This window comes from Zonotrichia albicollis, chromosome 5 (assembly GCF_047830755.1).
Source record: "Zonotrichia albicollis isolate bZonAlb1 chromosome 5, bZonAlb1.hap1, whole genome shotgun sequence".
NCBI classification, from domain to species: domain Eukaryota; kingdom Metazoa; phylum Chordata; class Aves; order Passeriformes; family Passerellidae; genus Zonotrichia; species Zonotrichia albicollis.
This window is the reverse complement of record NC_133823.1, coordinates 22752278-22775171: the sequence shown is the minus strand read 5'-3', so window position 1 is coordinate 22775171 and position 22894 is coordinate 22752278. Positions and strand designations below refer to the sequence as shown.

The 22894-nt window shown below is 36.2% G+C and overlaps 1 protein-coding gene across 2 annotated transcripts in view; it reads left to right on the top strand.

Annotated features, from left to right (window-relative positions):
- Positions 1–22894, top strand: part of SEC24B (SEC24 homolog B, COPII coat complex component) — a 45087-nt gene that overhangs the window by 7022 nt on the left and 15171 nt on the right. The window contains exons 3-11 of one of the 2 annotated variants that reach the window (XM_074541041.1): positions 6975–7160; positions 11875–11979; positions 14902–14982; positions 16668–16849; positions 18382–18566; positions 19693–19795; positions 20700–20826; positions 21445–21554; positions 22491–22603. In XM_074541041.1, coding sequence (XP_074397142.1) covers positions 6975–7160; positions 11875–11979; positions 14902–14982; positions 16668–16849; positions 18382–18566; positions 19693–19795; positions 20700–20826; positions 21445–21554; positions 22491–22603 — 1192 coding nt within the window. The remainder of the gene's footprint in view (positions 1–6974; positions 7161–11874; positions 11980–14901; positions 14983–16667; positions 16850–18381; positions 18567–19692; positions 19796–20699; positions 20827–21444; positions 21555–22490; positions 22604–22894) is intronic. The other variant, XM_074541042.1, reaches the window with a different exon arrangement.

Here is a 22894-nt window from a genome sequence, read left to right as displayed (position 1 = left end):
GTACTTTTTATCATGCCAATTGTCCTTCCTTGCACACTGTCACACGGAAGCCTGAGCGTGTTCATCCCTTCTGATGGGGCATAACTGACTCAAGGGCACTGACATGAGAGGCAGCTTCGTGCCTTAGAAGGGGCCAAAACCATCAAAGACCCCTGAAATGCCCCCAGACTCAATTTCCAAAGGAGTGGGCATGATCCACAGTGTTGTAAGAAACAGTGTCAAATTCCCCTGCCTGCATCCAAGGGAAGTGCTTGGAGTTCCCATGTACACCTGACCATAATTAACCCATTGAGCTCTGTTGTGTGGGACCCCCACCACCAAGAAGACCAGAAGAAGAGGACTAACATTTCCTGTCTGGATCCCCAGGTGGTGATATCTTTCTATTTATCCAACACATATAATTTGTACATATTGCTTTTCCATGTTAAGTGTAGGTGGCCTGCCCACCTCAGTGAAAATCAGTAGAATTTAGTCCCGTTTGGATGGTGTGAGGCACCTCATGATGAGTCCATTGTCATCCCCACGTGCTGTGCACACCTGGTGTCAGCTGGCTGAACACTGCTGGTATTCACTGAAACTTTATTGATGCTAAGGTGATACAACAGCACATACTTCACCCACAGACACTCCCACACAATATCTGCAGAAGTGCAGAGTGCTCTGAGGCCGGGCCTGGGCTGTCTTCTCCTGCCTTGACTTGGAGTGACCCAGGGCCCTCAGAAGTTTCTGTGATACCAGTTCCTCTGCACTCTGCAGAGAACACTCACAAATATGATGTCTGCCACTGTTGTGAGTTCCTGGGTGTGTTTGTGGTGATGTTGGTATTTGTTCAGTTTTTCTCCAGTGGCCTCTTCTAAGGATGTGTCAGTACACTTGTGTCACACAGTCATATCTACCATGAATGCTTGAATTTCCTTCACAGAAATTAAGTCTGGTTTGTATAACTCATTGCTGTAATCTCTTGTATGTGGTTCTTGTATTAGACATACTGTCTAATCTTGCTTTTTTGCTTCCTTTGATAATACTTCACATATGTAATTGTGCTTTTTAATTCTTGCATCCTGCACAACTGGGCAGTTCCCAATGATGTGGGAGCATGTTTCATTCTCAGCCTGGCAGTGCCTGCAGGATTTGAGGTATTTTTCTTGTCTACGCCTTGTCTCTTGATGGGTCTCAATCTGTTGCTTTTCACTCCCTTTCTCTCCTCTCTTTCTATGTTATTCTCTCTCTCTCTCTCTCTCTCTCCCTCTCCCCTTCACAGTCACTGTTAGATAAAATTCATACTATTGACTTTGGCATACAGACTCATTTGCACCATAATTCAGGAAGAGGTATCTCTTTAATAATTGTAATAATTGGATCTTAATAAACATATGTGCATTCTCCCACAAAGTTCAGGAAACAAGTGGAACCCTGCGTGGATTTTGAGTCAGTTGGGGCTTTTTAATTAATATTTTTAATAAGCATTTGAAGAGTTAGGAAGTTGTAGCTGATGTTTGCAAGCAACAACTTGGTGGTTTTAGTATGGATGTAACTGTAAGGTTGTGAAGGTGGCAGTTGAGGGCAAGTACACTCAGTCCTCATTAGTTCTTTCAGCTTCCTTTCATAGGAAAACTGAGTACCAGTTCATGGGGTAGTACTTAGCAGGAAGCATGGAAGAGACTGGAGATGTGGGAGTACCTTCACAATGAAATGTCTTGCTCTGCAGAGGAGAGAGCAATAGTCTGTGCAGGATTTGATTTGAGTTTCTTTCTAAACTGGGAATTTTCTGACTTCATGCAGTTTTGACTTGTAAGCAGTGCCAGACTACAGTTTGCTTTCTCTACTAAAGACAGATGTTACATAGCTGTAGGTTTCCTTTTTAATGCTAGATAATTCAGATTATAGTGTAACATTGAAACTGTGTTAGGAGTCCTAGTAGCTGAGACTTTCTCAGACGAAGGACTTAAGAAAGAACATGGGTTTGATAAAGCTTTTTTTTTGGCAAAAGCAGTTAAGCTTAAATGAAGCTCATTCAATCCACAGTTTGAATTTAGTTTCAATATTAATTTCTTCCCCCCTCCCAGGACTAGGATATAGAATTTTATTTAGTATTAGTAGATTTTAATTCTGTACTGATGAATGCTCTTTGTAGTTTTCTCCAGTATTTTCAAACCATTAAACAAAATATCATTTAAAAAAAGAAATATAGGGAGCTCCTTGTAAAACTTTTGAAGTTACCAGCACTTCATGGTTATGCATAAAAATGGATTCTTTCAAGGACTGGCCAAAAAAGTTGACTCTGTTCAGTGCAGAATGTGCAGCTGGACTTGACAGAATGCAGGTGTCTTTCCAGAATAGCACAATATGAAGTAGGCATATGAAAACAACTTTTTTTTTTTTTTTCCCAACTGTTCCTGTTTTATTTACAAAAGTTTTTCATTCCAATGCTTGTTAATTTTCTTTCCTGTAGAGGTGTCTTGAAGTGATTTGTTCATAGCAATTTTTTTTGCAATGAGGAACTGTTTTGAAGGTGGAACAGTGGAGCTGACCAGACAGTGAAGAGCAATATGAGCAGCAGTTTTATTTTTGAACCATTCAATGCTGCTCTTAAGGGGGTGATTGAGTTAGTATATGGCCTCAAGAAAAAGTAGTAATATTACACTTGGATTTCAAGGAACTAATGATAGACTTGGCTGTGATAATGCTGTGTCATGGATACTCATTTTGTACTATGAAAATAAACACTGATCCACTGTTTCTGTTGCACTTGGGTAATGCTGCAGTCCTTGGTTGGTTTGCTGGCCCCAATAGTTACACCAGATGCAGACTCGTTCTGGGCTTGTAAAGCTGCTGATACAAGCGTGCCCTGTGCTTCATTGCACAGTGCGCAGGTTTCTGGAACTGATTTAGCTGCAAAATAATTTTTTTCTCTTTCCCCTGAATTCTGGTTCAACATCAGTTTTTCCTGACTAAGGAAAGCAGAAAAACATAACAGCTGATAGCAAGGCTGAAGGAGGAGCTGGACAACTTTAGTACTAAACCTTGAACACTTTAAACCATTTTTGGTGTCTTGGGCTTACAAATTGCCTCCAATGATATCTGATTTCTTTTAATCTAGAATTCAACATCTTTGGCTAAAATAGATTAAAAATCCAATTGTTACAACACCCTGATAGTAAAATACTTACATAAATAATTGCAAATGAATGCATAAGAATAAAATTGTAAAGTAATTCTAGGAATTGTTTGATCCTGGTATAATTGGTTTGGTTTTGAGATGCTGAGATTTCTAAATTGCCCAGTGCAGTCTTACTGTTCTCAGATGAGTCATTTTATATATAGTATTCTGTTTGTTCTCGGCCTTTAAGAAAAGGAGTTGGATTTTGAAAAGTATTTGCCAATTTCTGTACATCCTGGGAAAGTGTCTGAATGCAATACACAAGGAGCATAAGGAAATAATGAATGATCTGTTGGAAGGAAACTTTCTGAGTATTTCATCCTCCCTGCTTTCTTTGGGAAGAAGCAGTGATGGGAAACAATTGCCATCTGTTCTATGCATAGTTTTTTGCTAAACTACTTGAAAGAAGAAAGATTTACTGAATTCATAAGCCTGCTTTCTATGACTGTTTGTGTAAAGAAACTTGGATACAGTATCCTCCTCTTTGTCAGGGTGCCAATAAGAATTTGCTGTCGTTGCCCCTGTGCTGTGAAAGATGCCCTCACAATCTTTAAATTATAAATAAGCAAATTGCAGACAGACTGTCAGTCAAGATGCTGCAGTTTTAATGTATTTTTCCAAATCATTTTTGTACAGTCAGCACTGAAAGCTCTCTGTGATGAAAATGAATCCTTTTTGTAGAAGAGTGATGTGTTGATAAAATCTGTGTTCAAACAGGACTTACTCAGGAAACTTAAACTGGTGAGAGTTTTTCAGAAGTTGTTTGATTTCTGAATTGTTTTTTACTTGAATCAAAAAAGTTGTCACCACTGGACTTGAATTGGTTTCTTTAAACATCTAATTTTATGTATAGCCTTGAGCATGTTGAATTTACTAAGATCAAATCTCTTAATTTCTGCATGTTGTGTACTAAGGACATAGAACTGCAACAAAGTATTTTCATAAGACTTCAGCAGCCCCTTTCTGAAATAGCTGAAGTATTATCAGCAAGTGTGCTGAGATTTCACTAGAAGAAACCAGATTTATTTTAAGAGGATTTTTTTTGCTGGTAGTTGACTGCTCTTGGTGAATAATAGCCTGTGAGAATAATTTTCTTTGCTTTAGGAAGTATAAATAAAGTAGAATAAAAATATCTATAATTTGAGTTTTTTTCTCCTTGGAGGTTTAAACTAGTTTAACCCTGCAAAATGACCCTCTTCTATCTTTACAATCTATACTTCAGCAGAACAGTCTTGGTAAAAATCTGTTCAGGAGTGTTATGCTATGTAAATTTCATACTTTGTATTATTTCGGTTTTTTGTCTTTCTAGGTCAGTAGCTTTCTTAAATGTTTTTCCAGTTTATTTCAGCTGAAATCGGAGCACTGTCATTATTCTTGGTGCTTTTCAAGGTAGCACGGAGGTCAGCCAGGATGCCTGAATTTTACTGGGCTCCTCTGTGAGGAGAGGGAGCTGGAGACTCCTGTGGGTTTGTGGCATGGCTTTCTTGGCATCCTGCTATGGACAGTCAGCCTGAGCAGGAGACACTCTAATTTCATTATCTCACGCACATACTTCCCCTAATGTCAGATCAGGATGTAAAGTCCTTGCTGCCCCAGTTCCCTAGGAATGTAGGCTATAATCCTGTAAATCTGCTAATATAGGTGTGCTTGAAAAAAGGGAAGGACTGCAGCCAGTACTGAAAGTCAGGGTGAAAGATGCTGTTGGAAAACAGGGAGGTGGCGCCTCTCTCCCTAGAAATCGTGTTGTGTTGGGTGCAGGGGGTGTGGGGGGTTGTGAGGGCAGGAAATCAAGACCACAGCTGAAACAGCTCAAGAAGGATAATTCTCGCATGTCTTCTGAAATTTTGAGGAACTGTGGTGATACTTTTAAACTGTGACCTCTAGGTCTCCAGTTAGACATTAAAAAAAATGACAACTTGGTGATGATGTAGAGGGAAAAAAGGATGAATTACAACGCTAATTTGCCCGATTCTGCAGATTCTTTCTGTAACATGCCTTTTAGCTATAGATCATTTTGCTTGATTATTGTTAGTGCTAAACTTGTTCATAGTTGAGAGGCATGAAGGAAAAACTTCAGTACACACTGAAGGTGAGGAAATATGGTTTTAAACGTTAATCTTGTTCAAGTGTTTCCTTTGATCTTGGTTGCTTACGGCATTTAAAACCTTTATGGAGTCACCAAATAAAGTTTAACATTTGATTTTGCAGATTGGATTTTTGTACAACAAAAAATATATTTTATTTCTCAGAGTTTAGAAACATTCATTTTACAATGCATTTAAAGGATTCATGTAATTTTGAAGGTAATTGGATAACCTTTGCTGGAGAATAGATATTAGTACTTGGCAGGAAGGTATTACATCTTCAGCTAATCCAGGTGTAAATTGGTTTTGGCTTTGAGCACGTGACACTGACATTACAGCATTTCCCACTCTCTGCAGCAGTGCTTGATGCTGCCAGCATGGCTGTATTGCCCTGCAATGTGGAAAATACCATCACCCTACAAACAACTCTGCAAAACCTGGGTGAGCACATGGATGTGGCAGAGAACTTCCCATGCCATCCTGCATGTCTTGCTTGAGGAAGCTGCTGTAATAAGAGCATTCCTGCTGACAAGTTCTGAAGCTGCCATGGGGAGTCTGCAGGATATTGTGTAGAAACAAAGATTATAGCAAGTCCACTGCAGTAAAAAAAATGCTCTCTATGTTCATTGGAAAAAGACATATTTTAAAATTGAAAAATATATCAAAGATAATAAAGATGTGTGCTGTCAATTTTGACTGTAAATAATAAAAACAGAAGGATCATTTTAAGCTGCCTCTTCTTCTTCACCCTCTAAAGGAAACCTCAACTTGCCCATGAAGTTCTTTGAGATATCACCTCCACTATTCCAGGAAAAGTTCAGGGACTGTATCAACTACACAGCCATGCGTGCAGAAGATGCAAAGTTAATGTTACCTCTGCATTCTCTAGCAAATTTGTTAACTTAAACAAGTACTCTACAAATGGAGTACTTGCTCTTGCTTAATTTCTGTGTTTGTTTACTGAGTACTTTTGGTAAAACCATTTCCTTTCTCTTCTTTTTAACAGCTTGGTTGGTCAGGGTTTTTTTAGAAAGAATCATAATACAGATTTTCTCAATTTATAAACAAAGAGCAGCCATTAGTTGAGAGCTAACTAAATTGAAGTTATGTTGTCCTTGTCTGATTGGAGTTTCAGCTGGACTATGTCAAATCTCTCAAAGCATTAATCTGACTTTTTTTAAAGCAGATTATATCTAGTCCAGATGTCTAAAACACATCAGAAGTTTTGTGCAATACTCAGGGTTGTTTGAAACAGATTGCTTGGAATATGAGTCTCATAACTGAATACCCATATTGCAATGTGCCAGCACTGCAAGGGAGGCATAGTACTGGTCTACTGCACAAGATTTCCTCCCATGAAGAATGTTGAAGGATGTATTTCAGTGGACTACATTCCACTTACCTGGGAACAGTAATTTATAAAAGCACAGCATTGTTGGGATGTATCAAAACGAAGCTTCAGCTTAGTCTTGCTCGTACTGCATCATGCTTTCTTTTTTTTTCCCCCTGTTGTCAGAGCAATTTGTTCATTATAATGGAGTTTTAGCACTGTAAGTATTGAATTTTTTAAAGCAACCAATCTTTCCATCGATACTTGTTTGAAGGTATCTCTCTTTGAAGTGTTGTATTGTTTTTTGTAATTACTGTGGAATCAAGTGTGATTGCTTGTGCTGTGTTATTGTCTGTGCAAGTACATACAAAGGGTTCCTGCTTTCTGCTGTTGTTTTCAGGTGGCATTGATTCTTCACAGCCCGTGCACTCAGTGAGCCAGAATGTTCCATTTAGCAAGCCTGGAGCTGGAACATCTGCTGCCTCTGCTGCGATGTCTTCAGTACGGTCACCTGCTCCAAGCCTGTCTTCAAAGGCACCATCTTCACCCTCTGCTACACAGTCACCAGAGCTGCCCCTTCAGGAAGGTACTAAAAGGGAATGGGAAGTCACACTGCAGGCTTTTGCTGTATTCCACATGCACACATGAATGCTGGAAGTTTTATTGCTGCTTTTCTGTGTTTGGCTGGAGCACATCTCTGGCATCTCATCAGGCTCCCTGAGTGGTGGTGTTTTATGTCACCTTTGTTTTAGATTCTCTTAGTGCTTATGTTTGATTTCCTTTGTCCATGTGTTGCCTTTGGCTTGTCTTGTTGGCAGTCCTACATGTCTCTTGCTCAAAAAAAAACTTCTTTTAGTTCCCTTATTCTAAAAAACTGCTCACTACTTTAGTTTCTTAGAGGAAGGTTTTAAAATTAGCTTGTAATTAGTCTGTATTGAAAAATGAAGTGTAAACTAGAAATCTGCTAGTTTGTGGAAACAATGAGTTTGAGGATTAAGTTCAGACTGGTAGAATTGTTTTCTTATTGCCTAGCTCTAAGTGCCCATGGCAAGCTGCTGCAAGAATTCTTGTGGGAAAACCTGAGTCTTTGTATAAGCTCCTTCCTATTCTGATGTTGGAAGCATCAAAGAATCAATTGGCTCTTGAGCCTTCTTTAGTTAAATTAAACTATACACTGATGTTTTGACTTGCCTCTTGATTATTACATGTTTCTGTATCTAGTATTCCAAATCTAATTGACTGCATGATTTTTATTTTTTTTCTGGCCATGTTTTCTCTTAGCAATTTCAGAATTTTAAATTCTTATAGATAAAGAGCTCTGCCTGGGAGGTAGAAGTAGGTATTAATTTTGTCAGACCAATATGGTATCTCTAGTGTTCAAAATAATTGACAACCCCATGGTGTGTGATTGTCACAGAGTATTTTTTTATTCTTAAATTACAGAATCCTCTGATGTAAATAACTAAAGTAGCCCTTTTCCTTCTTTTTCTGGTAGAATGCAGATTACATATTGTTCATGAATCATTTCTATATCTATTAGAGGAAAAAAAATATTCATTGCTGCAAAATCCTGTGTGCAGTGTATAATTTTAAAGTATGTCAATTTTTGGGACTGTGGCCTTTGCACAGTTTTATAGTTGATTTTGGTGCTGGATAGACTTTGTGTTGTAGATGTGCTTACTAGAAAGACACTGTTGCTTCTTTTTCCAAAGAAATTGCAAAACTTTTAATGAGGTAAAGGATTTCAGCTCTTGAACTGTGATTGCTTTGATGTGCAACGTGTGATTCCTGTGAAATGTGTGAACACCTGGTACAGCAGCTACAGATCAGTGCAGTGGCTGCTGAACTTCCCTAAATTCAAATGCTTCCACTAAGAGAAGGTGAATGCAGTCGGTAGCTGAGTGAGCGTATTCTAAAAACGGCAATATGTTGGCAGTATAAAGATAAATTGTCAGGAGTTTTTATTGATCTAATTTTATTTTTTTACATGTCATCACACATAAGTTTCTATGTTCAGATGATGGATTTATGAGCATTGGAAGACTTCAAACTCTTCTCTAGTTTTGTGTGAGGAGTCTGAAATAAATAATGTACCCTTGCTATTTTATCAACAACTTTTTTATCAAAAATTAAATGTGATAACTGTTTATGGAAGTGAACCTACTGAAACAACAGAGCACATGTACTAAATATTTGTCTAGGTTAGAGTTCCAAGTATATTTCAGCTGCAGTAATCAGTTGGACTTGATTTTTTAAAATATTGTTTTAAATTATAGAATACCATTATCTACATAAAAGCATTCTGAAAAAACCCAGTTTGAATTAACTTTTAAAAAGGATTTCATTGATTTAGGCTCCTCTTGGGGCATTCCTATAAAAACTAAAAACTTCGAATTGTTTACTTGACTATCTTCTAACAGGACAAAAGCCTTAAAATGTCTTGAAGCCTATTTAATCTTACATAACTATGTGTACAAATTTAATGTGCACTTTATGTTTGAAAGGCTTTTATGGTGTGTGTGATTGAACTTAGAGTACTGAAATAGTTGGTTTATTTCACAGGCAAATGTGTTGTTATCCCAATTTATCTTCTGTGTCCTGCCACCTACATTTCTAGGTGTCTGTAAATTATAGTGGTATAAAGCCTTTGAGTGCAATATTATTATATCACAGGTACACTGCTTGCAGGGTTTAGAAATTTCCAGTCTAAGAAATTTGTGACGATTTAAATTATGTGATTGCATTTTAGGCCATAACATGACTCAAAATAAATAATAATTTCAAAATTGATTTTTGCAGTTTTAAAACTGCAAAAGTGGGAGATTCTAGCACCATTATCAAATCTGTAAAAGATAGTAAGCAGAACTGAGCTGTCACAACAGAAAACATGATTAGGCACGTGATGGCATTTGGAATTGCTCTCTGCAGCCACGCATTTCTGCCCTCAGTTGCTTTCTCCCCTGTGTTGGCCTACTATTGGCATTGCTGAGCAGTGAACTAGAAAGGGAGACTTTCCCACCTGACAATGCCTTTTTAAGCTGTGTTATTTTTTAGCCAGATCTATTCTCCAGAGGTTTTTTTTTGGTCTGGACAGTTGTACTAGCACAGCACAGTCTCAAAGGCAGAAATCTGTAGTACTGTTGGCAATGAAAATGACTCCATGCAAACTCATAAGGCTGCCAAGAATCAAACCAGCCCGGTCTTCACAGCATTCATAGTGACATAATTCATGATTCCTAAACTTCTGTGGTGCTATTTTTCAATCTCTTTTCTTCCTTATTCTTTCTGATCACCTGCATCCTTAATGCATGTGATCAGTAATGAGTAATCCAGTCCTTTTCTCTCATCTGTGTATGCTTGGAATTTTTGCATTGGCATGCACTTTCCAGGTAGATATCCTTCCTTTCTTCTTCTTATCCATGTACATGATGTCTTCATACTCATTACTTCTCACACTAGGCACATGTACTTTTGCTTTCTTGCTTTTCTTGCTGTTACAGTGCAGCCCTTCTTGTCATCCTGACTTTTAACCCTTTTACTTGCATGTTAATTATTTTAAGGTAGGGGGTTTTCCCCTCTTTCACAGTAATGCAGTTCTGTTTTATTCCTCAGTAGTTCTCCCAGGCCTGAGAAAAGACATAGTCTGTTCCTGCACAGATGATGATTTTCTTGTATTCTCCTTCCCAAATGCATTCAGTAAATTTATAAAAGATGGGACTAGAAATTACTCAAATTAGCCCTGTGTTTTAGCAGTATGGGAAAACTGAAGCACCGAATCTACTCAGTGGCACTTGGGATGATTTCTCATTCGTTGTTGTGACTACTTGAATTATGGAGGAATTTGATTGCAATTGTATGAGTATTAATGCACTAGCTAAAGGAATATAATGCCAGTCTTTTCTTGCACCAGTCTCTCTGTGAAAGTTCACCTTCTCAAGAGTGTTGTTATATAGTTTTGCTTTTTTTTTCTTTTTACTTCCAGTGTTTGAGTAGATACTCTTCACCTTGATTCTGTTGGTGTTTTTAAAGTGAAATTAAAATGCTCCTCTTGGGTTCATTTGTTAACCCTTTTTGAAAGAGCTGTGAAACTTAACAGCATTTATACACCATATTTTAAATAAAATAAAGGCTGATACAGTTGATTGAAGTCATGGATGGGCATATTATTAGTTATCATGATGGTTTCAGATTATACATAACATAACACTTCTATAATGCTTTATAGTATTAAAATAAAGAATCCTGTTCATTGGTGCCACAGTACTTCTACAGAGGGATAGAACCTCAAATTCCCAAATATTTGAAGAGTTTTGAATACTTAGGATATTTTCTTGTCATAGCAATCCATTAGATTGATAAGAGAGAAGAAGTGATTACTTGCATTTATTTAGGATGTCACTGCCTGACTAAAAGCATATTTAAAATCCTTGCTAACCCTGCCTTGTCACAAGAGAAATGTCAGATTACTTGAAGATGCTGAAAATGAATCAATAACAAGTAATGCAGGAAATTAATTATAAGCCATTGCTGCATGCTTTACTCTGTTTTGCAATGGTGTTTGTGTTGCTTTTGTGTATTGCTCACATATGTTTAGAGTAGATATTGTAAAAGCAAACAAAAAAACTCAAAAACCCTTATCGGTTGTGCTGTGGAGGTGACAGCAGTAACAGTTCCTGCATTGTCACCAAATAGCAGAAGTGCTGGTGTAATCACATGCTTGTGAGCCTGAATGTAGGCACTCATGTAAACATAAGACAACCCAAATTTTCAGGTTTACCTAGCTTTAATTTCCCTGATTGTGTTGTGCTCTCTGTATGTGTGTTTGTAGTCTTGCATGTGGCAACAGCAGTATATTTCATTCATTTCTGACAGAATTCCAACATGAATTATTCTTGTCTTAAAAGGGACAGGTGTGCCAAGCAAAAGTTAATACTAAACGTTTTCATAACATAATTTGAATTTATGTGGAAACAACTCCTTTATCTCTGTGTATTAATTTATGAAAGTACTCCACTGGATAAACCAGTATTAAAAAGATAGGTAGGAAGTCTGTGTGTTTAATTTCCTGGTACACATGCACATACATACATATAAAATTATCTGCTAATTCCATGTGCTACTAATATTTTACTGAACTAGCCCACTAATAACTGCTTCTAGGGTTGTAGATTTAACTTGCTGCATGCTGGGATTTTCTCTGGAACAGCTGATTTCTCTCACTTTTAATGCAATGATTTGTGATTCCGTTTCTTGTCTTTCCTGTCTGTCTGACTCTGATGTTTGTGCTTTCCAATTCACAGGCATGCAGTATGGTGGATATGTTAATAATCAAGCTAGCTCTGCACCAGCTCCCTTGTCATCAAGTTCAGATGATGAGGAAGAGGATGAGGAGGATGAGGAAGCAGGTTGGCTTTAGCTTTACACCAGTATCTTGTTCTCTTCCTACTCAAGGTTTTCCCCGTATTTCCATCCCCTGAAACTTTTTATTTCTTTAAGACAAAGCATCACCCTGACTCTTCAGCTTGAAATTTCCCAGCTGTTACTAGTATAGTAAACAAAAAGGGTTTCAGTAGTGACCAACAAATAGGTCCTTTTTTTTGTCATGTTAATATCACAGATGTTTTATGAAGCTAACAAAGTAATATTTACAACTTGCAAGACTCCCATATTTTTAGTTTTGATTTGCAGTGAGTTTTAACTGAAGATAACTACCAGTAGAACTTACACTGATAATTGTTCAGGTTTAGCTACCAGGTGCCATTTGTATCATTACATTAAACAGTGTTTACCTTGTTTCTCATTTTATGCATAAGGAACTCATACAATTAAGGTAGTAAACATTGAGAGGTTCTAGGTGTGCTTTTTAGGACAATAAATTAATCAGTGCTGATTTTTTTCTCCTTCTAAAGTTGTATGTCTCAATGGTCAGGCTCACAGGTTCAGTGTTAATCTGCTTGCTCTGTAGAAAACTTTAGAAGTTTATTGATTTTACTTTTTTTTTTTTTAAATTGGGTGAGGTGTTACATACTTGGTTGCATTTTTCCTGTTTTGTCAGAATGATCCAGATTTGTGAGTTTAATGTTTCTCACCAGTTTAGTTCCTTCAATTTTGGTAACATTTTCTTTTGGAACTTGAAGAAGTCTTTACTGGCTGCATGAGTGGTACCAGTATGAAAAGCTTTTTCAAGATAAACATGAGACTACTACTCTTGTTGATAGATGGAAGTAACAGCACATACCTTGTGCTGCTGGCTTTTAGTATTGATTTGGAATAGGAAATTATTGTAGCTTTTTCTTTAATTTTATGATACATGTCTTCAGCAAAAAACCCCAAAACCAGTTTTATGAAAATAATAAAATCATCACTTAGAATACTGTGAAAATAGTGTAGTGTACTCATAATAATTCTGTGAAGAGTGGAACAAACCAATGATGACATTGAGTCGTAATTAAGAACAGCGTGTTGGGTTTGCATGCCAAGGTTTCTGTCCAAATGATGTTGATTGGGTTTTTTATCAATTGTAACATTTTTCTCCTTACTTTGTTCCCTAAACAAAGTTTCATACTCCCTATCATTCTTTCTCAAGTTCTGTACTTTCCTAAAACCTGTAGCCTTGCATTTAAATTCATGTTACGGAAAAGAGTGAAAGGACACCCAGGTTCCATATGGAAGCGATCTCATTAATAAGCACATACCCTTTATGCCCTGTCAGCAGGAGCTCATGCAAATCCTTAACAGATTTTCAGTAGACAAATTTCTGGCTCAGACTGTCACAGTGGTTTTATGAAGAATAGGTGCTGGAAATCTGGTTGCTTGTGTTTGTGTAACTTCTCAACTGTTTTGTTGACCTAAAAAAAAGTATAATTTTGACTTTTCTGTAGTAAGCCTTAGCAAAGGTTTAGAAGACCTAATCCTGATCAGGGTAAAAAAGTCATGAATCTTGATTCCTTCAGCTTCTAGAACAGAAAAGAAAATCTTGCAATTATGTTTTTTAGTAACCTCCAGGATTAAGAAAAAAAAAATTACAATGAAAAATTACAGTGAATGTCACAGAATTAACTTTTCCTTTAAATAATATATTATTGTTAGTCTTATGGATTTTTTAAATAGCTTTTCTATTTCTTAGTTGAATGCTTTAAAGGCAAAATGCTCAAGAATTATCTATACTGTCAGGATGGTGCCATGGTATTTCTGTGTCCCAAATGTCAGTGATCTTATGTATTCATATGAAGAGTCTCTTCACTTGGAAGTCTCAAATGTTCCACCATTGAAGTTCTCCCTTGAAATACTTTCAGCTTTGCAATGGGATGTGTGGTCATGGTTGATCCTTCCAAGTAGAACAGTATCAGTGAATCTTTTCAGTTTTTTCTGCCACAGAAATTATATATACAATTTTCTTTTTTTTTTCTTAATTCTTAAATAGACACTTTTTTCTATCACACTTCATGGCTTGGTGTGTTTTAAAGGGGTGATACCTTTAATCTTCTTGGCTCTTTTTTCATTGGAAATAAATGTGCATGAAATCGCATTGGTAGAGATGTTTTAAAATAATTCTTTGTTTGCCAGATATTTTACAATAAGATGTTCAAGATCTGTGCACAGGTTGAACTAAAAATTAAACAATTGAGTCTTCAGTCCTAACAGCTATGTCTGTGCTCATTGTGCTTTTTTATATCTCCCTAGTTAACTTTTGATACTTATTTTTGCAGAGTTGCTTTTTACTCAGCTACTTTAGGGTGAGCCAAGAGTAATTGTTTATACCACCTGAAGTTCAGACTCTTGTCAATGATAATGGAAAATAGAATCTTTAGACTGAGAAGAAAGCTAGCTGTGAATTAGAATGGTACAGAATGGAGGGAAGAATTAAATCCTTGTCAGTTTGGCTTGAAGGTGGATAATCACCCTGAAGATGATGGGAATCTTCTGTTGCCTGCACTTGTGAAGAAAGTCGTGAATGGACTGTTTTAAAAATGGCCATGGCCTCAGTTGATATAGTCCAGAAAGAACTTTTGGTTTAATAGAAAAATATTTTTTATTTCAAGAAACAACTTTTTTCATTGTTGTTGTCTTTTTGCCATTGATCTCTCTTGCTGTTTGTTGGGCATGTGCTTGTTTGTTTCTGGTATCTTGCTGATTATATTTTCTCCCTCTCCTCTTTACAATGGTAGTAGTTTTCAAGTCTTAGGGCTGAAGTGGTGGTTTTTTTTTCCCAGAATCTTTCTTGACAGTTTCTTGTCAAAGGTTTTAGAAAAACAATCTCAGTCTTTTATTTATCAAAAGTTTGCTATTTCTGATATCCCTAAAGTTAAACTATTTTCCTCCCCCAGCACTTGATAGTTCCTCTACTACAAGCAGTGCCTCTCCTGTTCTGAACAATTATGATGCTCTGGAAGGAGGTGGCTATCCAGGTAAGCAGTTTCTTTTGAATTATTTATTCCAGTATATATATGTCATTTTTTGTTGTTTCTGGTCTTTTTTATTGTTAATTAACAAGTAAATGAAGGGCAGTGCCTATGAAAGGAACAGGGGAAATCATCAGAGGAAACATACGTGTCTTTTGAAATAATTTCTCACAGTTTTAACACTGAAGTTCATATAAACATTTCAATAAAACTTCCCTGAATCATAAGTCATACTTTCCATTGTAGTATTGAGGGTAGTGCTGAAAATCTGCTAAGTGTGAAAGCAGCATCTTTTTTCTAGATTATACTGTATGCCTGATAGTGTTGTTGACATTAGGAGCTGATAATAGTTGCTGACACATTTCAGAAGTTTTGGGAGACCAACAATACCTGCTTGCAGGGATGCTTGGATCAGGTTATTGTCTTTTACTTTTCTTCATTTAAAGAAAATGGCTGCTGTTTTGGTTTCTCTTAGCTCTAAAATTATCAGGACTGTCAGGTTGGTTCTAAACCTACTGGCTGACTACCTTGGTTTTGAAATCTGTAGAGCTGCCATATTGAGAGCAAGAGGGAAAGATGCTATTTTTTAGCCACTATTTTAAAAGAATAATTGGATTAAATTGGAGGGCCTACCCCCTCCTGGCTCCTTTGCCTTGTTCTGGCCCCTGGGAGTGTCACAGTAGTCAGCCATAGTTTGGTGGGTTCCTGATTAAAGTGAGATCTCTCTCAGTTAGAAAGCTGATATTGTTATCTATGTAGAGTCTAGCAGGACTACAGATTCTGTACCCTCTGACCTAATAACTAACCATTTTGGTTCTGCTGAAACCATATCCTAAAAATAACTTGTTCCTTTTTTTTAAAAAGATAAACAGTCAACATCAGGTTTCTTAAATCTGTTGCAGTTTTTTTATTATTTTATTGGGATTTTTTCCTTGTGGAGTGTTCATGACAAACAGTTCTTTGGCAGTTGGTTTCTTGAGTGCTTTGTTCCTTTGCTTGCACTGTTCCCAGTTCACCAAGCTTAAATTCTTCTGAAACTTAACTCATATCTGTAGACATTTCGAAAGAGTACTTTGATCTCTTTATAGCTGTTAAGTTCACTGTGGATTACTTTACTACTTGAAAAATAGCAGAACTAAGCTGTGCTGCAGGCATATACAAGAGAAACTTGTATCAGGTTAAAAACTTCAAAAGAGACCATGCTTTATTTCTCCTCTACCATTTATGAATACTGTCCAAAAATAAGGCTGAGCCAGTGGAACTTTTCTCTAACTCTAGGCACAGCTTTTCATAAAATTATTCTAGTCATGCTATGACAGTTTTCCGAAGTGGAGGGGAGACTAAGCATGAATGGTCTTGTTTGTGGTTTATATCAAATGTATATATTGGAGTAAAAAGTGGTTCTATTTTTATTCCATTCAAAAGATTTTTTTTCAAGTTGCCTCTTTTTGTAAAGTAACATTTTGTTGGTAGTAACACAGGTCCCTGTCATCTTCCATACACACTTTGTCAAAATTCTTGAAGTAATCTTTTTTTTTTAATTCCTTTTTTCAATGCAGAAAAATAACTTGATGGATAATGAAAAAAATTTACAAATGGCAATGTTTTGAAGCATTTAGGAGTTTACATTTAAATTAAGAAGGAAATAATAAGCATATTCAATACCTGTGGCATTTCTTTTGTCTTTTCAGAGACACGTTCTGTGACTAGCAGCCCAGTTCCCTCTCCATCAGTCCTGCAAACATCAAAAGCTTCTAAGCCCTTTGGTTATGGATATCCAGCACTGCAGCCAGGCTACCAAAATGCAACACCACCTACTCCTGTGCAGCCCAGTAATCCAGGACACCATTCTGGTTTTCAGCACTATGCACAGGCTTGTATTTTTCATTTTAAAATTACTTCATGAAGTAAATTCCTGGGAAAACCCTTTTCTGTGTGATATATTTCCCCTTTATTTTCATATTTTTATAATTTCTGAGACAATAAACATTAGGTATAATATTGATGTCATAGCTCTGGTTCTAAACTTATTGGAAGGCTTTTGATGGAAAGCTTTAAGTGTGCCTCCAAGTAGTTAGGCTTAACAAGTTTGCTTCACCAGTTCTTAGCAAACTCCACAGTTAAGATTTGATGTTTGAAAGAGCTGAAGTTTATTGATAGGAAACAATGAGGAAGCATAAGGAGGTACTTGATCAGCATTGGGCATTGCTATAGGCTGTGATCTGAAGCATTAAATGACCTTATGAGGAGGGCATGGCATAGGGTCCAGATAAAAGAGCTCTGTAGGGCTTGTGCTGGCTGTGTGTAATGGAGCAGGCTGCCTGCATCTGCTTTGTTTTCCTCATAAAGACAACTCCAAACACCTAAAAAATTGTGTACAGTCATCTGATTCCTGTTGTACACATGAATCCCCTGAGAACAGTGGTAGAAGAAGAGCCAGGTACTGAGGCAAGACACAAACGCTGAAGAATTGCAGAGAAATGTATGTGTGAAGGGGTCTAGAAAAAGAAACATCCTGATACACAAATCCTGCTGTCTGAAGTAAGGGCCAGCTGGCAAAGACAGTGAAACTGCTGTGGTAGGTGATCAGAATTCCTTACTGCATATAACATCCAGTAAGGCTCTCACTGTCACAGGCATAATGTAAAATGTGACTTGGAAGAAATGTTTAATTTAATTTTTTTTAATTGAAAGGGTTGGCTTTATCTTTACTGTAATGTGAGATGAAGTTAGGCTCTTTCAGTAGCACACAGTAAAAAACAGCAGTTGCTTCAGGTGAATTCAAGTTGCACATATGAGGAGAAAATATTTCAGGATGGGAGTGGAGAAGCACTAGAACAGATTGTGCTGTGAAATTGTCAATCCTTAGGTATTTTGAAAACTTAGCTGGATGAATCTATATGAGCAACCTAAACTAACTTTTAAGTTAACCTTGCTTGAGCAAGCTGTTAGACTACTAGACCTTAAAGAAGGTGCCTTCCAACCTAACCTTTTCTCCTCCTCTATGGTGTTTTGTTTGAATTCTCAAATATTTAAAGTCAGCGTCTGTAACTTGGAAAAGTTGATTGTAACAAAATTTAAATTGCAGAGAAGAGTGGGAGAGAAATTGTGTCAGCCTTTTTAGTAACTTGTTTTCTTATGCCTGAAGAGATGGAAGGATTATGTGTGACTTCCAGTGTTGATTTGCATAATGAATTTGAATTTTGTCCTATGATACACATTTGGAAGGTCACATTTGTTGCATCACATTTGTTGTAGCATTTTTAAATTTCTACAGTACAACACTCCTTTTGTTTGTTTGGGTTTGTTACTAATTGCTGCTGTATCTTTTTAAAATATGTGTTGAAGATTGTTATTTAAATATGATTGTGAGTTTACCTGTTTGTCATGCTCTTAACTTTACAGCAATATCCAGGTGTGAACCAGCTGTCCTCTTCCTTAGGAGGATTAAGTCTACAGCATTCTCAGCAGCCAGAAAGCTTGAGACCAGTAAACCTTACACACGATAGAAATATTTTACCGGTGTCTTCAGTTCCAGCACCCGTGCCTAACTTGAATTCTGATCTTAGGAAATTAAACTGCAGTCCAGAGTAAGTTTACTAGTTTACTGTGTCTAGGACAGTGTCTTATATTTTTTAGTGGGCAATAATTATTTAAAATTCCAAAAAGGGCCTCAGCTGACTCCTAACTTAGAATCTTAGTGATGAAAAATAAATAAAAAACCCCTTTTAACTGAAAATAAGTTTATCCTCTGAATCATTACACAGATATTGTAACTGTCCTACCATCAGATTATATGCAGTGAGTGTAGCTAGTTTCTTAGTATTTTAATAATTTTTCTATATCTTCATGTTTTTATCCATTTAAAAAAAATATTTTAATAAACACCTTAATATTACACAATATGTTTCATAGAATATTTTGCAGTATGGCATTGGATTTTTTCTACAAAAGTATTATGATTATGCCTGAATACATTTAATAATTTATGAGTATATTTTACTATGATAATTCTGCAATCAGGTATCCTTTTTACCTCTAATTAAGTAGTATTATCAACTATCCCAAGTCAAGTGCAGCTAAGTACAGTGGAAAGTGCTTTTCCCCAAAGATTTTATTTGTAATTCCAAAATAACTATTCTTCATTGCCTCAAAGTGACTCAGCATCCTTATTCCTGTATTTCTGGTCCCACCAGAAAACAGATATCAGAAAATTGAAGGCCTGGAAATGATTCTTACATGTGGAACACTTTTGACAGCACTATTTGTGCATTGGACTTTTTTAGTGTCCCTTCATGTTACACAGAACAAAAGGTTTTGACTCTCTCAGTATTTGGGAGTCTTTTTCTACTGTTTTCTTATATAAATATGACATTCTGAGTACTAGGTAAATACTCTCTTGTTCACAGGAAAAATCTTTATAATGAACAGAAAAAGTCATAGTTTTGATTGAGTTTTGTATCTAAAACAGTTCTGTCTCTTAATTGCAAGTTGGTTTTGGTATACTTTGCATTCCTGAACTACGGAGCAGGCGAATATTTTTTTGTTTGTTTCTTTACAAAGCCATTTTAAAACTTTCTGCATTTTTAATTAAATCATCTTTGTAAAACATAGGATTTCTTAAATTTCTAAGTTCTTTAAAATCAGGTGTTAACATAACATTTTCAATATCTTTTAAAATTTCATTTTTAACATTATGTTTCTCTTTCCTTTCAGCTCATTTCGATGTACATTGACAAATATTCCACAGACACAGGCTTTGTTAAACAAAGCTAAACTTCCTTTGGGTTTGTTGCTGCATCCCTTCAGGGACCTGACGGTAAAGTACCTTACTTTTTTGTGTGTGTGTGTTTGTTTTAGATGTGCATTTGTTCTGTTTTCATTCAAACAATTAAATATAATGAACTCTAAGTCCTAACAGAAGTACAAAAAGTACTTTAACAGTACTTTAAGAAGTACTTTAAGAGAAGTAAAAAAAAAAATTATCTGTGACTTAGAGAGGAGGAGAGCAAAAAAAGCCTTGAAATTGCTACTTAATTGGAATGCATAAGGGAGAAGCCCTTCAAGTTTATTTTTTTTTTGTTGTTGGAAGTCTTTGCTTGCCTGTGGTTCTCCGAAGAGTTGCCACTCTGTGTGTTGGGCTCACAACTGTCAGGTACATCTTGAAAAGGTGCTCACAGAGCTCTCCTGAGGAGTGGTGCTCAGCTTGAGTGTGTGACTGGCCTGATACTTGCTATCAATAGAACATAAACACAATATAAGATTGAAGCTATATTCATAAGCTTCATTCATTCATTCATGTTAAGCAACTCCTCTCAATGTAATTTATTAGCATTTATGTAAAAATTTTTATTAGTTGTATGTTCTTTGTGTAAGATTTACTGTCCATCATATTTCTTATAGAGCCACTCAAAAGTTGTCCTTTCATAATTCCTTTTGCCATAGTAGCTGTAATTTAAATTAGTTTCATTTGAGATCTTACTACATCTTTGATTTTGAGGCTATATTAAGACAATAATTAAGTGTTAATTTTTTTTTGTTTTAGGAAGAGATTATTTTTAATAGACATCATAATTACTCTATGAAATTGAACTAAACAGCTAAAAGGAAAGATGATAGAAAATGAAGTTTCACAAAGCTTTAATGAACTGTACTGCACAGAGGTGATTTCCATAAAGTATATTGCATACCTTTGTGACAGCTTTTCTTTGTTTCCTTTTTAGCAATTGCCAGTAATAACATCAAGCACAATAGTGAGATGCAGATCCTGCAGGACTTATATCAACCCTTTTGTTTCTTTCATTGATCAGAGGCGGTGGAAATGCAACCTGTGCTATAGAGTTAATGATGGTAAGTGACTGCAGCAGGAGATGCTTGCATTTATAGAATCTCTTTCAAGCATTTGCATTGTATCAGTCCATGGAACATTTTAGATTAAAACATAAACTACAGTGACAGTGTCCTTATGATCCAGAGATTTTGAAAAGGATCTTAAGGCAGATGTGTTCTGCTTTTTCTTGAAGCAAAAGATTGTTTTGCAATCTTTGTGGACATGAAGAAAATGCATTCATAATATGCTGATTCCTTGTCTAATGAAGTCAGCTAATCCCACTGACTGCTGTTGCAATATGCAGATGGAAACATGATGACAGCTACAATCCAGGCTAGAGGTTATGAGAAACAGTACAGATTGCTGCTTTGTTGTGAAATGCTCTGCTTGCATTGCTGTTTTATAGTTGGGGATCTGTTGTTGTTTAAAATACATAAAATTTCTTTCTAATTACTGAACTTTGATGTTAAAGATATGCTTGAGGTATTTGAAATGTTCTTTTTTTATGTATTCTTAATGTAAATTGTTTGCTATTGCAATAATTGAAGTGTGCCCACATTACTTTGCATTTAGCTGCAATGGTTTTTATTTTCTGACAAAAATATAATCTGTATTTGGGGGGGAATTTCTTTTAATAGTTCCTGAAGAATTTATGTATAATCCTCTGACACGGTCTTATGGAGAGCCTCACAAGCGGCCAGAGGTGCAAAATTCTACAGTGGAATTCATTGCTTCTTCAGACTATATGGTAAGAAAAAGTTTTCATAGTAACTTCAACAGCAATTGCATATCAATATGATAGTGCTTGAAATTAATGTTTCATATTGATCCAGTGGTTTGTACTAATTTACAATTAATATGCACCACTGGAAGCTTCTCTTAATCCCAAGGAATAGTTAAATTAGTATTTTGAGTTCTGGCCGATGTAAACAGTTAGAAGCTTTTGAGTTAAAAGTTATTGAATGTGTGTTGTCATTCAGTGTAGTTTAATGTGGCACAGTCAGATTTGAATTCAATGCATTGTGATTTCTGCCTTTCTCCCTCATTTTGAGGATGTTTTGAAAGACCAGTAATCGAATAATAAGCAAATTAATTCAGCTTCAAATTTCCAGTTAGTAATTGTGAAGAAAATGGTTCTTATTAGGAGTCAGTTTACAAGTGCTGGGATGGTGGTCTTGTCTGCCTGGGAAAATGCCTACTTCATAATGACATTTTTGGCAGCAGCAAAAATAAATTTTTCTTTTGTCTTTGAATTGAAACATTGTGGCAGACATTTTACAGTGAATAAACAGCTTGATACATAACTGGGGGAAAGGTGTAGGTAGAATGCTTTAACCTTGTTTAATTGATGACGTTGCCCATGTACTGAAAGAACAATGGAATTTAAAAGATGGAAGTTGGTCTCTTTGATGTTTGAACTGACACTTGGAAGGAGGGACTGAAATATCCTTTTTTCCCCCTGAAGTATAACATTTTATGTTTATTACAAAGGACAGTTATTAACCATTGGGGATTGTGGTTAAGTCTATCTGCATATTGCTTAGGAAATTACCCTTATTGCATAATGTGTACCTTGCATTTTTCTAAGTATTTCCTTTTCCTACTTCCCTTTCTGATGACTAATCACTTTTAACATTCTTTTGAATATGATTTTTGAGTGGTTTTATTTTTTTTTGCTTTGTAGCTTCGTCCTCCTCAGCCTGCGGTATATTTATTTGTTTTAGATGTGTCTCATAATGCAGTGGAGGCTGGATATTTGACAATACTCTGCCAGTCATTGCTGGAAAACCTAGACAAGTAAGAGTATAAATAACCTTATCAAATCAGCTAACATGTTGTTATGAAAAATTGTAACTGAAAATTTTGAAGGAAATTTCAAAGTGTCTAAACATTCTGTCCCCAAAGGGCAGAAGTTCCATTGCCTGGAATTCTTTCCCTTCGTGTGTATATGCATATAATTTAACTAGTTATCTGTAAGGAGTATTTAGCTGTAATAAAAACATGTTGATTGTACAAATATTTTAAAATTTCATTCCTCCCCCTTGCCAAGACCAACAAAAATAATAAATTACAGCAGTTAAATTATCT